Here is a 14,365-nt window from a genome sequence, read left to right on the forward strand (position 1 = left end):
ATGGTGTCCGTGACAGACACGCGTGTGCACACACGACTCCAATGTCGCACACCAGAATGCCTCATCATTGCTGACGCTGCACCCTGGGGCGCTGCTGGGGAGGCCCCCCCCCCCCCCCCCATGCTCACAACACAAGCACCTCATCCTGGAGGAGAAAGGGAAGAAGGATGTTAGTGACAAGTGGAAACTCAGTACAGTGAAACCTCTGTTTATCGCGGGCGATACATTCGGAACTCACGCACAATAGGTGAAAATCAGAGATACAACACGTTTAATGTAAATCTGCTAGTTTAATGTTAATATACGATGCAAAATGCCATAGACAGGCTACCGGAAGTTAGCATAGATCCTATGGTGAAATGTAAAACTTTCAACCAATTGCTACTGTAACACACACGGAACCGCAATACAGACACTCAGTGTTCAAAAATACCGCCAGGAATGATTCTCGCTGATCTGTGGGAACAACAAAAATGAGTGGACATTAGTTGGGGACCTTCTGTGTCTCTTCTTGCTTTTAAGTCATTCACTACCAGCTACTTTCAAAGCAGAGTTCCCCATATTGCCTGCTGTTTCAGGGCAATTTGGCAGATCTTTTGAGACCCACAGAGTACAGTAGACCCTCTTCATATTCGCAGTTTGGCACCAGAAGATTCACTGATTTAAAAAAACTTTTGTCCTTTTTTTTCTTTTTTTTTTGGGGGGGGGGGGGGGGGGGAAACCAATCCTAAAAACACTGCTTGGTGGTCTCTCTGTGCTTATTTAAGAATTTTTGGAGTTTAAAAAAAAAAATAATTCAATTAAATATTTTTTTAAAAATCCAATGCAATTACCATAGGCATCAATTATGCACGGATTTTCGTTCATCGCGGTCCGCCTATTCCCCCAGGAATTGTAGGGGTCAACTATATATTATAAAAATCCACAAAAAAACGATCGCTTAATATTAATAAATGTGTGATATAGTGGGATTCTGAACAATGAACTGCAATATAACTGGGCTAAGACACAATATGTCGAGTAAAAACACAAAAACAGTTTAGGGAGTAAATGAATGTATTTCTCAACAACTGATTATCAACATACAACTGCAGTAATTGAGAACAATACTAAATAGCCTGAGTCACAGTTAATACTTCAATTATTCACTTCCAAACAGAATGTGTATAAAAAATAAAATAAAAAATAAAAAAAATCCTTTAGAAATGTGTAACCCTTAATGAACTCCAACGTTAAGTATTAAATATATTAGCGAGTAACCAAATCAACCATCTGATGAGATGTATCACAGTTTGGGACCTTACCAAATCAAATGTAACAACATAAAGATTGCATTGTAGATTAACAGTGATTTTAACATGGTTATAGTGCAGCCGCTCCATCGGGAGACCAAAGGTTACTTAACTTAACATAAAGGCTACTTGTGCGTCCGTCAGTTATTTGGTGTGTGCCAGAGTCATGTAAAAAGCTCACAGCCTGTATAAAAAGCAGCATTACTTTTAAAGACCTGCCGGTAACAGTTCAAACATGATTAAAATAAAGATAAAAAAACACCTGAAAGTAGAGGTTTGCGAAGACAGGTGAAAAGCATCCGCACCGCGTCATCTTTGGCATATCACACACGTGCAAATACAGCGCAACATACAAATGGAGATTTGAGCTGCTGGGAACAATTGGAGACAGAGCATTTCCCATCAGTGATGAATCTTGATGGTACACGCAGTGAACATCCTGAGGGAGGCCTGGGAAAAGAAACAGAAGGACGCATTTAACAGCCAGGCCGTGCATTTCCGTGTGTGTGTAATGTTACATCTCTAAGTGTATTGTCTCATCTTTTATGCGTATGATTAAAGTGACTGGAATCGGTCCAGTATGAGGCAGAGAATGATGTAGAGTAAGTCAAACAATACGGAAAATGGAGAAGAAGAAAAAAAACAACAACAAAAAATCAATAATGTTCCAAAATAAGAGCGTTCAGCTGATGTGTTTTGACAAGGACAAACGCCTCAGTTGACTCACTTACAGCATTCTTGCTTGTTGTGGCCGATTCCAGTAAGACGAATTAAGACATTTAAGCCCCATTTCCACAAAGTACGCAAAAAGTTAGGGATAATGGGGTTTTACGGTATTTAGCGATAGTTGCAGCACATAGCTATGTACCATGTTGTGTTTATTAGATTTGTTTGATTTATGAGAGTTACTGTAGCATCTGTCGTGCCGCTATGCTATATAGTGCTAGCACACGATTTGCACAGCTATTGGCATCTTGGGTTTATACGCAACGGTGGAAACACACATTTCATACTCAAGGGCCACGTTTGAGGATTCAAAAACGGATAGCTGGGTCAGGGAATTCATGGATGATGTTAAAAACTAAATATGCAGACGTGTGGATATGAAAGGTTTTTTTAATAAAATAATTCATTCTCATTGTTTGTTTTTTATTAATTTTATTCTACAATGAAACAATTATTTGATTTAAAAGTTTATTCTACTATATATAATTATTTTACATTCAAAAATTAACAAATTCAATAAAAACTTTATTTTGCCAATATTTATCTTATTTCCAAAATATAAATTAAATAATTGATGAGTACTTTATGAATACTTTGTATTTTATTTAAAATAACTAAATGAAGCCACTGTGTAATAAATTTTTTTTAAATGCATGTTTACAATTGTTTATTTTACCTGTATATTTTTTTAGAATTTATAATAAATACATTAACCATTTATTATAGAAAATGTTTAAAAATATATGTCAAATTGTTTATTTTAGTAATAGTTTATCATTAAATAAATGACAAATGAACTTAAAAACTAATGAATACATTTTGATTAACCAAAATTAGAAGAAAAAAAAAACCACTTAAATTAATTGTTACAGGACAACATAAATGCTCAGTGGGACGGATTAAAGAACAGGGCTGGCTGTATCTGGCCCCGGGGACATACTTTGCCCACCATCACATTAGCTGGTCGGTTTACTATTCTTAACGTCACCGCACATCCAAAGTGTACTGTTTGGTTGAAACTGAACCATTTGGTGGAAAATGATAAGAAATAGGACCAAAAGTTTTCCTGTGAGGCTCCTGATGTGTTCAAAAGAGCCCGGTGATCTCCTCGGTGAGCGGGTCCAGGTCAATGTCGTAGAAACACGGTCGAGTCGGCAGGCCGGGCATGGTGCTCATCTGAATGGAAGACAAGACGCATGAAGACACCTGTCCAAGTCAAGGCCCGGGGGCCATATGCGGGCCGCTGCAACACTTTTTGTGGCCCCCGTTAAAGCAAAAACTTCGTTTATTGCCAAATGGATTTGTTGTGATTTGGGGAAAAATACAAAAATTAAAATCTGGACCAGCATTCCACCCTATGATAAAGTGATTTATACATTTATTATCATTTTCACGGTCATAACATCCATCTGAGGGAAACCAAAACTCTTAGGGCGTCCTGAAAATGGGTTGGACATCCCTGCGTTAGGATGTATCAAGAGTGTATGAATCAGACCTGAGAAGTTTATCTGCGTAACAACATCGGCACTTCTTGAAAGAGCTAATAAAAGCGTGACTGAACTCAGGATCCAATAAAAAGGTAGGATTACAATTTAGATAATAGCCGAAGCTTTATATTAACACTAGTGTCCCCACAACACGCTGTCTGCGCTAGATGAGCAGCTTCCAAGTCTTTCTTATCAAAATAAAGATCCTTGCAGGTTCAATGACTATAATTTAGACTAATTTAGAGTTAAGTCCAGACAGACGATGGAGCAGTGGGCGACAACCTTCATTTTAGGCATGATGAATTCAGCCAGTCAATGGTGTCTTTGTTCTCGTATGAAAAATTTAAAGATTAATGATTACGGCAAAATATGTGTGAGAATTTTAAGAGATTTTATCACCAACTAAACCAATGTTTGTGAAAATGTGAGTACAGTACATGTAACTCACCACGAGGAGCCGGACATACAGTGGCCATGGAAATGTATTGAAAAAGAGGGAACGACATCTTGGGAGGGCATCATTGAATTAACTCATTCACCGCCAGCCTTCCCAGTTAACATGGATATTTGACTTCTAAAGCCGTCAATGGCAGTGAATGTGCTAAGGACACGAGAAGAGACACAATTAAACTTTTACTGACATTAACATTATTAAGTTTCGTGTGATTCCTTCTCATGAAGCCTGTGTGTAAAAGGTAAATAACGACATGACACACTTGGCAGACAAGTCGGCGACTTTGCTCAAACTATTTTGGGCTAACAAGAGCGGGATATCTATATTCACTGCGAGGGAACCAAAACTTCCTAAAAACAACTTTCCCATGGTTATCAGGGTTGATTTAATTACAAGTAAGGTATTTTTCTTCAATCCCAAAAAGGTGGTCAGTCTTTTTTTTTTTTTTGCGTGTGTTTGGGGGATGAAAAAAATAAATAAAAAAAGAAAGAAAGCTTCACACACCACTGGTGAGCAAATGTCTGCTCCCCAAAAACCATCTGATCGAGGGGACGAGAAAATGATCGGGCAGCATTCTTTGCATGCTTCCTCGCTGGTGACCCAGGGCCAGCTTTTACGAGGCCATTAGTGGAAATGAGGCGGGAGGAAGTGACCGGGCAATTTCCTGCGCGAGGAAAGGAAAGGCGGTGCTGCAAGTAAACAAAAACGAGGGGAGTACTTGCGGCAAGCTCCAAGCCGACTGCGGATGACTAGTCCTGAGGTCATCGTGACTCCACAAGCCACACGTGACTCAACGGGCTTGAAGGAATTTAATAGTGTCGCATTATGTCGTTATCTAATGGACCGCATTAGGTCATGAAAAAAATGAGGAAACTACTTCATCGTTAGGGCCTCCTTTAACGCCATGGCGTTAACCACGTATAGCTATATAAAACTACTGTCCAGGGTGTAGCAGTCTGCCTCTCATGTCTGAGAACAGCCTTACACAAAAACCAAACCAAAAAAATCAGCACAAAGCCAAAGTTGGATGCCCCACTTGACCACATAAGCCCCCCCATTATGTTCAAAAACACAGCGCGTCTTTGTCTTGCAATACCCCCGAGGATTTCGGACTCTCACTAATTGTGGAGAAAAGTCTCATTCTCCAAATAACAGCAGCTCGCTACAGGAGTGGGGATTATCGACTGAAAAAAAAGAAAAAATTGAGAAAATCATCATACAATTATAGTGAGTATGAAACAACTTGTATTTTCCCCTAAAACGGAAATGTATACTCGGATTTGATACGGCCGACGGGTGAACCTTTTACCAGACATACTACTTGGCCACAAACATGTTCAACTATGGATCGTACAGCATCGTCTACAGGTAATAAATACTAGTTTCAACTTGAGAAATGGCAGTGAAATGTGCACTTCAAATACAGGTCAGCTGTGAAGACGCCAACATTTCCTGCACTTGTCGGCTTTTTGTACCACAAAAATGCTCTAAAATATTTAAGTTGGACAAAATAGATTAAGTTTGACTTTCATCTCAAGTGGATTCTTTCTCAAGACGCCTTTATAATATACTGTACATGCACAGTTGTTAAATATTAACCAGTTGAAGAGGAGGTTTTCGATAAATCTGAGCTGTTTGGGGATAAATGGTGCAGTGGAGGCCACGGGATATGAACTCTTCAGAGTTCTATTGTTCTGCGTTTGACCCGTCCCTTGCATTTCAGAAGAATGACATCAGTCCCTTTCCTGATTCTTAACCCTGCAAAGACCCCTTTCCTCGTTTTCCCAGCACCAAATGTCCCCCTGGTCTCACACTAAACGGTTGGGTTCCCACCACTCCAGCGACAAAACAGCCTGTGGCCACGGAGACGATGCGGCAAAAAGCGAGGATGTTTCATTTGTGAAGTTAGTTTGGAGATGAACATGCAGACATACTTGGGCGCCCAGGAATATTTGAAGACGGCGTCTTTTTTTTTTTTCAATACTACTGTCTGGTGAAGGATGCGTGATCGCAATCTTGGGGGTTTTGCTCGAGCTGACTATAAACCTGTTGCCCCTTTTACAGTGCTTGCTGACGTTGTGATTTTTCTGCTTTTTTCCCCCCAGGTTGCAGTTCTGTATAAAACGCCACAACACGGAACGATAGTTTTTATTCATCTGTGTTTGCGATGAACCCTGTACATCCCCAAAAGTGAAAGTATGTTTCTGCTTTTATGACTGGGTACTACTACTTTCCCTGAGGCTTATTGATCATATAAGCAGTTCAAAGAACTACTACGACACTGTTTGGGTTGGGAGTCACAGTTCAAGGGTCGTCAATGTACTAGTGACTCCACGGGCCACAGCAGTTCAAAGGCAGAGCTGACAGACCGGGGCAGACGCCACAGCGAGACACCTCCACCCCTTCCCAGCATGCCCGGCGCTTGACACCTCCTCATCGGCCAATCGGAGCCCAGCCCTCGGGGGCATCGCGGTGAAACAGCAGGAGGTGAAATGTTTAAGGAACCTGCTCCCTTCCTGCTTGAGTCCATTACCAACCAAGAGGCTCCATCTCGGTCCAACCGACTCACAAGAAACGCATATGGCGCAAAATCGGTCAAGTACAAAAGTCACGGTAATTACGTTTGTACGATGTCATGCACCGACCGCATGGCTCGCTCAATTTAGACATAAACCACATGACAGGAGCTTCATTTTCTCATGGCTTTAAAGATTGAGATGCTTGAGGGAAGTTAGAGCTTTTAAGCTAAGTGAGAACACAGCCTACCCTTGTCAGTCACTGCGCTACGAAGTTGAAAGAAATTCTGGGATTTTGGGATCATTTTTTTATTGGTTTGAACTGAAGAAACGCTGGATCAAGCGCAGAACATTGGAAACAGATCCCAATGTTAACGAGGCCGATTCCGATATTTGGCAGAATTTTTTTTTTCCGAGAACTGATTAATCGGCCGATTGATTAAAGACCGTCCAATTTTTGAAAAGGGCTACCTAGTATGAACTGGAGAAAACGTTTGGGTAAAATACAAACCGTCTTACACTGACCACGATTGTTGCAGTTCTAGATTTCAATCAAATCTTGACAATGATTGATTATCTAAAATGGATCAAATTCAATCTACGCAACGAGAGATTGCACCGATCTCATACATACCGTTCCCACGAGCGGATAGATGAAGCCAGCTCCGATGCTGGCGCGAACATCTCTGATTGGCAAAATGAACCCAGTGGGTGCGCCTTTCTTCGCTGGCATGTGGGACAGGGACAGGTGGGTCTTGGCCATGCAGATTGGTAAACAACCAAAGCCCTTTTTGCGGGGAATAATAGATGACAATGATTTAAAATGAATTGAAGACAAATACTGTAAAGTGTTTGACTATGTAGAGGTAGCAACCTCACCTGTTGATCATAGTAATTTATTTTGTCAATGGCCTCAGAGGATAGCTCAATGTCCTCAGCTCCGTAGACCTTTTGGGCTATGGCTCTAATCTTCTCCAATATTGGCATCTGTGACACACAAGAGAAAAACGAGAGAGGACATGGACTCGAAATCAGATTTAGTGAGTGCGCATGTGACAAGGAAGTCAGAAAGCAATGCAAAGAGAGCCACTTAAATGTGCTCCCGTTTACCGCACGATGCTAAATAAGCACGGTTTTAAGAAACGATATACTAACAGGACACAGGAGGTACATTGCGGTAACAGTCAGATGCTTGCTGTTCTGTAACACTGGGTGACTCAAATTAAAATTGCCAATTAATATTTAATTTAACAATACTTGCACAAGTTTCTCAATACCTATATTTTACCATACTCATTTAACAGTCAAAGCAAATCACATTGATTGTCAATATTAGTTGATTTATTTGACAGATAAAATCTCCACTCTGTTCCTGTTAATGATACACTGTACTTTTAACGCTTGAATGACTGAAGTATCAAAAGTATCGATTATTTAGATTCGAGAATCGATTTTGGAGCATAAAGACCTGGTATTGGGGGTATCGATATCAGGATGGAGTCGCACGTCACGATCAAATATTGGTCATTCCCTCAAATAGATGGTTCTCGTTTCCCCGTTTGGCCAAGTTATGCAAATATTACCTGGCTGTCCATTGTCGGTAAATAGAGATTGCAAATTCCTTCCTCCTGTGATTTAAAAAAAAAAATATATATATATATATATATATATATATATTGTACTAAACTAAGAAACTATTAATGACAGCCAGCGGCTAGTCAATGTCGACTTGCACATATTCACAGTGCCAACTTAAAAAATACATAAGTAAATAAAAACAACGAATGTCGTACGACCTCTACTGTATGCATTTGATTATGGGAGGTAATTGAATTAGTCTTGTATGACTACAGTATTGTACTCCTGGTGTTGGATGCTCGGCGAGCATACAGATGCATACTGTAAATGGGTGGACACCGAATCACAACAGGATACGTTAATTGGAGTCACAACTTCCCAGGCATGCTAACTCAAACCAGCTGATGTTTTTTCCCACATCCATCCATCCATTTTCTTTACCGCTTATCCTCAGTAGGGTCGCGGGCTGCTGGAGCCTATCCCAGCTATCTTCGGGCGAGAGGCAGGGTACACCCTGAACTGGTCGCCAGCCAATCGCAGGGCACATAGAAACAAACAACCATTCGCACTCACATTCACACCTACGGGCAATTTAGAGTCTTTAGTCAACTTACCACGCATGTTTTTGGGATGTGGGAGGAAACCGGAATGCCCGGAGAAAACCCACCCAGGCACGGACAGAACATGAACTACACACAGGCGGGGCCGGGATTTGAACCCCGGTCCCCAGAACTGTGAGGCAGATGTGCTAACAACACAGACACCCCTCCTCCCAAAAAAAAAAAAAAAAAAATCAATAAATCACCACCGAATCCAAGTATCCAGAAATGATCAATTATGTGTTGGCATCTAGTGATTGCTAAGAGGAAGCTTCTCTCAGGAATGTATGGGTGTAAATCAGGAATGTACAAAATTGAAGGTTTGCTCTTAAGAAAGACCCTAAGTTGGTTTCTTTTTTAACATAGTCCTGACTAAAACAAACAAGTCCCTCACATATGGGCAAGGAGAGCTAGCTTATTTTGCATGGATGTTTATATTTATGCTTGAATATGATACCTTTCCATTAAATTACCCTCAATTCCCATGGAAAGTTTCCAATTTGAAATATTTCCAAAATTCCCCATCTTTCCCGTACATTCTCCGCCCTTTTGTGACCCTACTCTCACCTCAATGTCGTAGAGGAACTGGAAGTTGTTGGGTCTGCTGCTGGCAGCTTTCACGGCCTGGGCAAGCTCTAAAGAACCTCGCCCGCCCTGCGCCCAGTGGTGGCACGGCACCGCGTCGGACGCCCCGCACTCTTTGGCGAGCTGACACACGAGGTCTATCTCTGGCTGGGTGTCTGTCCTGAGAGGGTTAATGTCAGCAATGCTCAGTTGCCATAGCGAAAAATGTACAATCCGCTAAAGTAGTCAAGGACTGATTCTTACTTGAAGACATTAAGCGCCACCACCACCGGAACCCTGAACAGATGAGCTATCTCGATCTGCTTTCTGAGATTGCTGAGGCAGCCACCTTTAACAAGGGCGAGATTCTGCAAGAAAACAAAACAGAATTCATCGATGAAGTCTATTTATAGTCGGATACTTACCGGACCCAACCGCGAATAGCGAACATCCCAACAACCCTAAAAACTATAAACTGGGATGTACTGCCAGTAAGTGTTTTCCACAAAAAAATGGGTGTTGGTCCCCCACCCCCTGCAAAAGCATAAAAAAAAAAAATAAAGTGGTCATCCACAGTATAACGCAAATAACAAAAATAAAATTGACGTTTTCTCAAAATTTGTTAAGAAAAAAAAAAAAAGTTTTCAAACATTTTCAAAGAATAAAGTCAAGATATTACAAGCATAAGCTCATCTTTTGTTGGGTAAGAGTGATCAGCTAAGCAGAAGTGTTCAATAAAATGTTAACAATTATGATGTACAGGATGTACTGTGTTGTTCCCAGAATTCTTTTCGTCCAAAAAATGATTACATTATTTTTTCTTGCACCATTATAACAAATATTTCAATTTCCATTCTCAAAACAGTTAGACTTTTTGTCCTTTCTGAATAATGCGGCTATTCCAGTCTTTAACTTTATTCTCTGTAACAACTCCCCCACCTCATAATTTAACTATCTTGTTTCCAGTGTGGCTCGAAAACATCCTTTGTATGACTGTTCCAGTAAGCGCCTAACAACATGTAACGACATATTTTAGAAGTGTATATGACATGTGGGAGTCCGGTTTAGACTGCCAAGCACGTGAACAGCACATCGTTACACCCATGTTTGAAATCCAAAACGTATGTGCGCGCGCGTGCGTGTGCGTGTGTGTCGCCCTCCAACCAGAGCCACACCGGTCTCCAAAATTCATTTCATCAGCTCTGTTTTCCCCAACTACTTCTGGTTCTCATTACAGACTTAACAATTAAGCGACACCGCTAGATTATTTAGTCAGCTGAATCTGCCTGGGGGAGGGCTTGATCCCAGCTAGATACGGAGGACGGCGCACACACACACCCACACACACTGCACACACACCCAAAGGATTAAACCTCCCTTAGGCCGAAGTCCATATTACCGAAAAACCACATTCAAAGCCGCTTCCCCCTGTCAATCAGGTAACTACTCTTTATCACATTAGCGGGCAAAATGATGACGTCCAGTGCGAACATGAGTGGGAGCCAGAAAATAAACAGGTGGACGCCGTGAAACGTCCATAACTGTAGCTCACAAAAATTGGCCAAATTCACACTCATTTCAGTTTTTGTGATACAGCTTCAATGCAGTGACAAACGAGCAGTCTTGCCTCCTTTAATGAGTTTAAGGAGCTTTAATTGGGTTGCGAGCATCCTGACCTTCATGCCTTAAGGCAATAAACAAGTGCAGACAATGACTTTATTGATTAAATGTGAGTGTCACAACTAAATGAGGTCCAAATGGAAAAGTCTTGTACCTCATCGATGTATTCTCTTGGAAGCGGCGCACCGGCTGATACCTGAAAACAGACAACAACAAAATAAACGATGATGGCAGAGGGTGATTCAAACTGAAACATCTGTGTCGAACCACAACATTAGCCTTAGCAGACGTCTAAGAAACACAATAGTCAATGGATGTAGTTCATACTTCATATTTACATGAGGTATGTGTGCAATGCACTTCTTATGTCGCCAAGGAATGACAAATGTGTGAATTAGTCAGATACTGCACGAGAGAAGTGAGTCAAATAACAGCACATTTTCTGCCAGCATCAGCCCCGAAACATTTTTTAAAGTCGCTCTGATCACTTCATCTTAGTGCGGCCGGATATCTGTGGCGAATTTGGATAGTTTCTCGCCGCAGGCCCTTAATTTTATCTCACCGTGCATGCGCGGATTTAATCAGTTAATCAGTTATTGCAGTTGGATCTACAGAAAGAAAAGTTCAAACTCAAATCGGCGCAGTCATTCAACAGCATGACTTCCCAAACATTTAAAAGATACATTTCTGTAACTACAAATACTGTTGCATTACGTGCTCACTATCGGCTGTTGACAGGATGCCAGTGAGCAAAATGACGCAACAGCGTGTTGTTGGAACTTACATTGGGGCCTCCGCCGTGCATCTTCAGAGCCCGAACGGTCGCGACCAGCACCACAACACTGGGCCTCAAGCCTGAAGTCCGACATTTAATGTTGAAGAACTTCTCCATCCCGATGTCCGCCCCGAAGCCGGCTTCAGTCACTGCGGGGAGCACAATATTTACTCCTTTTTAATGAGCAACACACTCCCAAATGTACTTTTGTTAGCAACGAAGCAAACGTCGCAGTCTCTCTTTATAGGCGTGCTGGTTGATCGTCTTGCCCACGTAGACGGAGATAACGTGTAGTTTGTAGTACGTGTTTGAAAAACAGTTATGCCTTAAGATACAAGTTTAATTCGTCACAGCTTGTCTCGGTGCTTCAGTAAGCTGCAAAATGACTCGTTTTTCACAGAGGATAAAGATATATGCCTGTGACTATTGTGATGTTGTCTGTCTGCATGCGTTGCTCCACCGTTTGTGTTCAAATATCAGTTGCCTAGAGGTTTATAACATCGCGGCCGTCAATGCTAGTTAGTAGTCGGTCTATTGGCATTTTCCATTATGTGTTAGCATTAAGCTATTGAGGGCATTTCTAAGGCAAAGTCATTCAGAGTTGTTTGAAATGTACAATGTTTAATTTGTATTTTATTTTAATTTTGACAGTTAACTTCAACTGGGAGTGGCATTAAACCACTTGAAGCCTCTTTTTTTTTGAAGAACTATCTGCCAAACCGCCTCTTATTGTGACAAAAAAACTTGAAACAATTTTAGCAATGTTTTTATGCGTTTGTAGTGTGCAGTAGGGGTAAAACTACACATGAAAAAACGGAGCTATATAATCGCTGATTTTCACCTATCGCCGGTGGTTCTGGAACTTATCCTCCGCGATAAACGGGGGATTCGCTGTATTATTTGCAGCAAGGATAAGCGATGCGTTTCTGTGTGAGTCGTGATGTTTCACTGCGGCCTCTCAAAGAGTCACAGGGCCGCCGATAAGAACGTCCTTGCCCACTCCCCTCTTGAACCGGGCCACGCAAAGCAAATGTATAGTCAACCTGGCACAGCGGCCTTGTTAAGATTAGCTTTCCTGTTGTGTGTTGGATGGTGCTACGTGCGTGTGTGCAATACAGCTATAACATCACTTGATTGTCCGACTTAATCTTGAACAAGTACAGAGGTGCATTTCAAAAGGTAAAACCTGTTAAATGTTTCCCCACTTGTGGAACACTGGAGTTATGAGCATTTGCTTGGTCTAATTATTATTACTCTTATTATTATTATTATTTTTTTTTTTTGCTTTGTGTTGCCAGCCACAATTTGAGTGACAAGCTAGTTTTAGATTCGCTCGAGTGAGAAAGAAAAGGAGCAATTAAGAAACAGTAATGCCCTTTGCATGTGGGTAAGCAGAGCCACAGTGGTTGGTGCACTTTCTGCCGTTTACGCAACAGGTTTATTCCGTTCGCACACATACAAAGTGAAAACACTCGCAAGGAGCTGCTGTAGGCCACAACTCATGCCCAGACGCTCACAAGCAGACAAATTGGCTCCAGCTTGGGACGTCACTCACTCAGTCACAAATACTACAGTATATACAATGATTACAATTTATAAAATCTGTTTATTCTTTCTCTTGTTCTTTCTTTCTTTTTTTTGCCATAGAGTGCCATATTTTAAACACTTAAAGATCCCATGCCATACAATTTTTAAAAATAGTTTTCATAATCTTTGATTTTGGGTTGGAAATGCCCAGAATGCCTTTTTTCAAGCTATTCTAGTTGCTCTTTTACATCTGGCAATTGAGACAACCAAATTTCTCATTAATATTTTATATGTAAAATAGATTGGATCTATGTCATTCTTGATTGAAATATGGAAAACAGCTTTGCTCTGATTGGTCCTTGGCGATATCACGGCATCGTGTGGTGGTCAAGCATTCATGGCGACGTCACGTTTTCTATGTGGCGTCTTACTATCATTGTGAAGCAGAAATTACCAAGTGTTGGATTGTATGCCCACTAATAGGAAACATGAGCTGAAAGGGGACATGGGTGAAAATAAAAAGGGAGGGGGATACGTTCATCACCAGTTACATTATAAATTACGAATATACTTTAGTATTGTTGTAAAATAAAACGTGTATATATTATAGACCCGGAAATGTCATGTTGTCGTTCAGCTGAGTTGGGCAGGTACTGTATTTGAATATTAATTGATGTCACAACAACACCAATTTCAAATCCAACCATTTTGAAACACTTATGCTGTTTATTGACTTTTGCATTCAATCGACAAACCATGTCACAGACTCATTTTGAGCTATGTTATGCACAAAACAGCAGGGGGAAAAATGGATGATGACGACATGGGACCTTTAACAACAACAAAAATCTTTTAGTTGTGGGGGCACTTCATTTCGATTAAACGATCTAGGTCACAGAACAAATTTAAAACGTAATACAAGGTTCTACTAAGCTGTATTACTAAACAAAACATTGTTCGAAAAAGCTGCTTGTGAGGGGTCTGGTATCCACAGTAAAATATAGAACAGCCCCAAGTCGTGACATCAATTTTAACAGTAAACAAAATAATCTCATCATTGTACACAGTTTCCATCCTACCAGTTGCCATTCATTCACTTTATGAGCGCTTTGTGACCACTGGACAAGACGGACCCCCCCCACGACAAATGTGTCATGACTTCCTGGTAGTCACATTGATAGATAGTTAATCCTCCCACGTACAAGCTAAGCAAATTATCCATCGGCC

General features: G+C 41.0%; 1 protein-coding gene across 2 annotated transcripts in view; it reads right to left on the minus strand.

Annotated features, from left to right (window-relative positions):
* Positions 1-1,038: 1,038 nt before the first annotated feature.
* Positions 1,039-14,365, minus strand: part of mthfd1l (methylenetetrahydrofolate dehydrogenase (NADP+ dependent) 1 like) — a 32,333-nt gene continuing 19,006 nt past the window's right edge. Inside the window, exons 21-28 of one of the 2 annotated variants that reach the window (XM_061753267.1) lie at positions 11,621-11,760; positions 10,991-11,032; positions 9,481-9,584; positions 9,220-9,397; positions 7,355-7,462; positions 7,110-7,262; positions 3,074-3,194; positions 1,039-1,742 (exon numbers count right to left, since the gene is read on the minus strand). In XM_061753267.1, the coding sequence (XP_061609251.1) occupies positions 3,105-3,194; positions 7,110-7,262; positions 7,355-7,462; positions 9,220-9,397; positions 9,481-9,584; positions 10,991-11,032; positions 11,621-11,760 (815 nt within the window). In that variant the 3' untranslated portion in view covers positions 1,039-1,742; positions 3,074-3,104. Of the gene's footprint in view, positions 3,195-7,109; positions 7,263-7,354; positions 7,463-9,219; positions 9,398-9,480; positions 9,585-10,990; positions 11,033-11,620; positions 11,761-14,365 lie in introns of both variants that reach the window. The other variant, XM_061753268.1, reaches the window with a different exon arrangement.

This window comes from Phyllopteryx taeniolatus, chromosome 18 (genome assembly GCF_024500385.1).
Source record: "Phyllopteryx taeniolatus isolate TA_2022b chromosome 18, UOR_Ptae_1.2, whole genome shotgun sequence".
NCBI lineage: Eukaryota > Metazoa > Chordata > Actinopteri > Syngnathiformes > Syngnathidae > Phyllopteryx > Phyllopteryx taeniolatus.